This window comes from Ictalurus punctatus, chromosome 13 (genome assembly GCF_001660625.3).
Source record: "Ictalurus punctatus breed USDA103 chromosome 13, Coco_2.0, whole genome shotgun sequence".
In the NCBI taxonomy this organism is placed as follows: Eukaryota; Metazoa; Chordata; class Actinopteri; order Siluriformes; family Ictaluridae; genus Ictalurus; species Ictalurus punctatus.
In genome coordinates, this window is record NC_030428.2 from 5,045,644 (window position 1) to 5,052,500 (window position 6,857).

At 42.0% G+C, this 6,857-nt stretch overlaps 1 protein-coding gene across 5 annotated transcripts in view; it reads right to left on the reverse strand.

Moving 5' to 3' along the window:
• Positions 1-6,857, reverse strand: part of taok2b (TAO kinase 2b) — a 50,413-nt gene that overhangs the window by 11,400 nt on the left and 32,156 nt on the right. For 2 of the 5 annotated variants that reach the window (XM_017483588.3, XM_017483590.3), the window contains 4 exons: positions 5,762-6,142; positions 5,422-5,550; positions 4,538-4,783; positions 341-4,150 (listed from right to left, as the gene is read on the reverse strand). In XM_017483588.3, coding sequence (XP_017339077.1) covers positions 2,237-4,150; positions 4,538-4,783; positions 5,422-5,550; positions 5,762-6,142 — 2,670 coding nt within the window. In that variant the 3' untranslated portion in view covers positions 341-2,236. Of the gene's footprint in view, positions 1-340; positions 4,151-4,537; positions 4,784-5,421; positions 5,551-5,761; positions 6,143-6,857 lie in introns of those variants that run through there. The other 3 variants (XM_017483591.2, XM_047159621.2, XM_017483589.3) reach the window with 3 other exon arrangements.

Consider the following 6,857-nt stretch of genomic DNA (forward strand, 5'->3'; position numbering starts at 1 on the left):
GCAGACCCTGAAATATTCCACTTACCTGTTGGCCTAGTAATACAGTTATAAAATCAAGACTATATAAAAGGTCTTGATGTGCTATAGATAGAAGGAAGACTTGTATATACACATTTCCAAGGTCAACAACTTTTCAACAACCTTATTAAGCTACACACTTGTATTAAACCTAATTTTGGACTTTCACTCTAAACTAGACAATGGTCTATGTTCTAACTGAAAAATAATGCTGGGAGCCATTATCATTCATGTCTCAGCCAAACAGGTAGGGTGGATAGGCAGAAATCATATGATACGTTACCAAAAAAAATCAAAAATGCAAATCAAAACAAACAGAAGATGATTTCAACAGAAAAAAATTTATTTGACAAAGAATAAGAAAATGACTGTTTACAGTGAACATCCATTCATTCACACAGTGAGGATGAAATGCACACAAAATGGCCTTGAAACACAAGGTGATTGACTAAAAGTAAAAAAAAAATAAAAAAAAAAATAGGCACAAATATATTAGTTAAATAACTGCAGATTCAAAGAATAGACGCACAAAACAGAATGTGTAAACAAAGATGAAATGTTCTCAAAAAATTACATTCAAAAACAACTGTTATGGCTGAACTGTTACTGGTTTGCAAAAATAACACTTCACATTTGGTCAAATTTGCTTCTTCATTGCTCAGATCAGTTCAAATTTGTTGAAATAAAACAAAGACAAACCAACCTTGATTTGCATCTACTCTTGTACTATATGTAGGGTCATTCCTTCTTTTTTTAAATAAATAAAATGCTTTTTTTTTTTTTCTTCAAGTTTTAATCAATATTGAGACCATTTAAGATTAGAAGAGTGCAAGATATCTTTATCCAGTAATAAAACGTCTCGTTTCTTTCATGGATTTTATGGCTTTAGAGATCTTTGGTATGATTCTGCATCATCGGCATATCCCACAGAGCTGCCATAATGGCGTTGCCTCAGTAACGACAAAAACAGCTTAACAAATTACGAAACAATTTGATACATGTAGAATATTTGCTGTTCAACAGACAATGTTTTGTCTTCATATGAAAGTATATGACTAAACCGTTTAAATCGTAAAATCATTCATTCAGTCCTCTTCAGTAACCGTTTATCCTGGTCAGGGTTGCATTGAATCTGGAGGAGGAGACCCTGGATTGGACACTAGTCCATCAAACTACATGGTAAATCATTAAACCTATTACCATTAGACACAATAACAGTATAATTAAATAATTGCCTTCACTATTTAGTCCAGTACTCAAATCAACCAGAAAGCATTCTCATGCATAGGTATACATGTAAGCTTAGAGACACAGAACATTTCTCGTTCAGACTTGTGCTGATCAAGCTTTAAAACAGGCTAGCGGTTCAGATTTATAACAGCATCAATATGTTCTGAAGCAAATGGTGAACTCCAATTTCCTTAAAAGCTCCACTGAAAACTCTCTTGAACCACTTGCTAGTAATTTACATATCTTGAGAAGGGAAGGGCCAAATAACAAACAAAACATAGGGATTTGTTTTAGAGTAAGGCTTTAAGTATAGTCACTATAACATTAAGGCAGTTGTCATTATTACCACAGTCCAAATGGGAATATTGTGATCTCTCAGATCCTGCAAGTAAGTAACTGTAGCAAAGTATATAGTGTCATCCCCCCATGTCATGGGCTGGTGGTTTGGCCTGTTTGGGTGTGTCGGTGGGGGGGGGGGGGGGGGGGGGGTTGCTCCATAGTGTAAAATGTTAAATAACAGTACAGTTTTCACAATAATTGCAGCTATGGCTTCAGACTTAGGACTAGAACATTGTTCTCTCACAGCCCTTTTCACAAGCACACCAACACAAACAGGAAGGGTGGGGGGAAAAAATTGCACAAACATGGTCATGAAATAATAACCATAAGACATACTTCTTAGTAATTAAGAACATAAAAATAAATCAAAGATTAAAATTAAGACATGAAAACTTTTACAAAAAGCACAATCTTGATTAATACTTTATATTCACTGATTGATGGATAGTGAATATGGGAGTTGGACAGACAAGATGTAATGGAGTGATTTAAAGCCAGTAAACATATGAGGCTCAACCTGAGCATGCAAAAATGTATAGGGGGGAAAAAAAATACATAAGAATGCTCAGCATGAATGATCACTCACTCACACAGACAGCAAACACTTTGGCAATTCTTCTGTTCGCTCCCCTGGTAATGCAACTGCCATCTACCTCCATGGCACAATCTTCCCCCTTGTGCTCCTTCCTGAGGATGTCCTCCTAAGCCCGCTCTCCCACCTCCCATCCTCTCTATGCATCATCTCTTGTGCCCTTCTTCGTCGCTCCCTCTCTCTCCTCTCCCTCATCCTGCGCTTCTGTTCCCTCACTTCACGTGGTAGGAGTCGGGGAAGCCTGCTTGGTTTCTCCTCCCTTAAAAGCCCTAAAGCCCTCAGTCTGCTCAGGTAATGTGGGGGAAGCTCTTTAAGTATTCGGTTTGCTAATCGCAGCACTAGCGAATTAGCCAGATCTGCTAAAACGCCCAAGGGACGCCGAGCAAAGCGCTTGACCCAAATGTATACCAAAGACTCACGCTTGGCCTGGAGCTCAGTAGGTAGGCTCCGGGTAGGCACAGGTATGCGGGAGTGCCTACCACCACAATTACGTCCTGCTTTGGGGAACATATCAAAGAGGCTGCGCTCAGCCATGCCACCTGCGAGGGACTGACACAGCGTGAACAGTGGCTTTGGCAGACGGAAAAGCAGACGCACCCAGAATCGGGAAAGCTTTCGAGGTGCATTCTGAAAGAAGACGCGCACTGGACGCACCACCAGCACCAGCAATAAGTAGAGAGACAGGAAGAGTGAGGGCGAGCTGAGGAAGAAAGCCGAGATCAGGGCCAAAGGAACATAATAGAGGCCCAGACTCAGTGCCAGGCCCATGCTGAACAGGCCCGATGCCCAGAGCACGAGTGAGAAGAATGCAGAAAGAGAAAGTGACCAGAGTGAGCGAAGGAATAGGTAAGAGAAAAAGAGAGCCAGGAAGGCCAGCTCAGCTGAAAGAACCAGAGATGCAAGGGAGGGAAGAGGAGGAGAGCGGCGAAGGGAGAGAAGGAATATCGAGAGGAAGAGGAGGGTTGGGAAGGATGGTTTGGCTGCTGCAGAGAGGGAGAGGACAAGACATATGGTGTGAGAAAAGAGTGAAGGGATGGATGCTTGAGAACTGGAGCTGCTGGGAGGAGGGTGGATAGGAGGAGGTTCCAGTTCCTCTAGAGTGTCAGGGAAGTAGAATTCGGAGAGCTCATCTCGTTGAGGGATTTCAAGAGAAGAGGAAGGGATAAGCTCTGATGGACAGCCATCAGCCACGCCTCTACCCTCTTCTCCCTCTTCCTCAGTCTCTATCTCTGTCTCACTACTTGCATCATCCTCCTTATCCCACTGCAGCCCTTCAACTAGTCTTTGGTCCCCCAATCCTTTCTCCTCCACTCTCTCTTCCGACTGCCATTCTTTATTTTCTTCCCCCAAATCATGGCACTGGTCATCTATGCTCTCTCCTTTGGCATGTTCAAAAAACATCATCTCCTCTTCTGTCCCTCCATCAGCCTCTTTCTCTCGGCCATGCTCATCTAAAGGCTGCAAATGGCTTCTTTCATCACCCCTCCCACCACTCAAACCCTCCCTCTCTCTTTTCTCACTTTCATCAACGCTCACACTCTTTGCCTCCTGTGCACTCTCTTCCACAGATGGAGTGTGCTCTCCACAGAACATGCTCCCATCTTCCACCTCAACTCCCTCAAAAACCTCTTCCGTACTTTCCTCAACCAGCCCACTGCATGAATTCTCGATCCCCTCCCCATTTCTGTCAGGACCCTCCCCACTGCTCTCCGTGCCATCACGCTCACTCACTCTGAGGCTCTTTGGCTGCTGGCGGACTTCGACAGCGTGTTTCTGGCGCAACTCTTGTTCACGCCGCTTGTTGTACTCGAGCTGGTTAGTGAGTTCACTCTGGTGCTGCGTGCGAATCAACTCTGCCCGTGTTCTTTGCACCAGACCCAGCTGACGCAACTCTAGTTCCTGTGTGGACTCGTGGTGCCGAAGCAGCATTGCACACTCCAGGTCCTTCAGTGTCTGTTTCTTATTGAGTTCCTAAAGGAATAGTCAGAAAATGGTTGACAGAAAAGGAATTGAGAACTTTTTGATACTTCATTAGGTACTGATACTGTTATTACAGTGGGCCATTTTAAGAATATAATCATAAAACTAGTTACGTGTGACTGGCCATGTACAGCCTTTTTTGGTTACTTTTTTATTTATTTATTTGCTTGTAAAAGTTACACAGATGTGTATTTTGGTCATTTTCACAACTAAAATGATATGGGACCTGATCATGACTTTATGAAGCATATAAAACATCATGTTTGCTCCCGCATAAAAGCTCAATACATTTTCAACATTGTCCTTAAACAAATCTTGTTTACTGTTTTTTAAAAAAAACAAAACAACAAAAAAAAAGGTCTGGTTGTGTATACTTACCACTTTATTCTGAGGTTCTGTGTGTATGTGTCCACACGTTACCTCTCTGAGCAGATCCTGCTCCAAGTTGTGGCGGGCCAGCAGCATCTTCCTCTTGTACTGGCGGCACTGCAGCTCATAATACTGTCTCTGGCGACGCAGCAAGCCGGCCTCTTCCTCAGCCTGGTGCTGCTGCAGACACTCCTTCTGCTGCACCAGCCACTCCTGCTTCTCCCGCTTTGGTGTGGATTGGTTCTCATTCAGCTCCTGTGCCATTTTCATATGACAATACAGACAAAATTGTAGTGCAAACCTGACATAAATGGGGGGGTTAACAACTGGTGCTAGTAACAATATCAGTGCATCCTGCGAACAAGCCAATTTACACACTAAATATCTAAATGCAGAGGCAGCTATTTTACTCATACAATGGTAATGTCGATAATGAGATGACTTCATAAAGTCATTTACCATCTCTAACTGAGGTTGAGTAAAACAAAAAGCTCTACAATGGTACTAGTGTGATTATAGACAATGATTTAAAGCATTACATCTCTTTTAAACCTAGTTCATACATCTGCCACTGAGTGTGGCACACCATCCCTTTCAAGCAAAATGTTCAATGTGTGCACAATGGTAATCAACGGTTGAATAAACTATGGGACATTTTATAGCCTATTGAGAACAATTGCTATTTCTTGGAACTGGTTTGTAGCAGAGCACTTATTTAGCACAGATTGTTTAGTAAAGTGGTATACAGCATCTCCATAAAACATGTACGCCATGACATACATGGTTATGGTCCAATATTCAGAACATCTTGTGCTATTAAATATTATAGCTACTACTGTTCACCCATATATGCACTTTTACCATTTCAACTATTTCCAAAGTCCTGCATTTACCTCCTTGAGCTGCTCTTTGCGTTGTCGATACTGGCGTTTCTGAGACTCAAGAAGAGTAGTAAGCTCTTTCTTCTGCTGAGTCAAGATGTGCTGTTGGAACTTCTTTTCCTCTGCTGAAGCACTCTTACCCTGCAGAGAAAATGATAATGGTATATATTCATGGTGTATATTTATATATATCATATTCCTGTAAAACAAACTGATACGGACACCCACTGTAATTTGCTGAAAATTTTAGTTCACAAACCATACAGATTTGTCATAATCTTAATGCATAATGCTTAGATCAGTCACATGATACATAGTTTTTTCTTTTCATGTTATGATTGTTCTCTCGCACCTCTTTCTCCAGTATGGCCTGGTGCTTCTTGCTGAACTTGTCACTCTCACTGCTGAAGTTGTTCCTCTGCGTCTCAAGCTCTTTGTCCAGCCGCAGCTGGTGCTCATCCATCTCAGACTTCAGCTTGTTCTCCAGGGCCATCAGCTGCTTCTGGTGCTGGCGGCGCATACGCTTGTAGCCAGTCATTTGCTCTCTAAGTGCTGAACCCTGCTCATGCTCCTGGATCTGACGCGTCACCAGTGAGGCCGTGCGGATGGTGGCAAAGTGATCACGGCCGCGACGTCGCCTACCCCCTCCACCGCCCCCTCCTCCTCCGGACGGACCCTGTTGCTGAGAGTCCACCTCGGGCTGATAGGGCTCGTCGTAGATGTTATCATGGCTCTGGGGAACGGAATAAGACAGATGAAAAACCATTCATGTTTACAGATGCAAAAACGTGTGCCTGTCATTAGTTGTGTGAAAATGTTCAAAGTATCGTCACAATGTCTTTGTCCCATTCGTGAAACAGGCACCCATGTAGCGGTTTAACAATTCTGGGTGCACAGTGCTGCTATCATGGCTGCTTCACAATCATTAATATCCATGTGCTTTATCAGTCAGTTGGCTAATGTGACAAGCCAATTATACATTAAAATTTATTATTATTTTTTTTAATTATATTTGTCTGTAGCCAAGCTAAGAAGACAGAGGTGCTACAGAATATAGCATAAGCATCCCTTTAAACGCTGTCTGCTTAAAGGAATAAATGCCTGGACTGAACCAAATGAAATTCCATTTTCACTTTACATGAGGAGCCTACAGGTTTCACAACAGCACATAGGAGCCCCCTACTGGTGTAGCCTGATTTAGACTTAGCAAGTTAAAAGAAGAAGGAAAAAAGTAAAATATTAACAGGAATACACTTCAAATATATTTTTCCCCCTCATATGAATTCATAAGGGTTGCCAATAATTGTTGCACACCTATATTTATTTTGGATAAACCTGTGTTTTGTTTGAAATTGTTTGATATCCATGAGAGTATTTTTGTGAATTTTTTTTTTTAACAAAAGATCTAAAGGTTAAACAATAAAAACAATTTTTCACTGCTTTCTTTG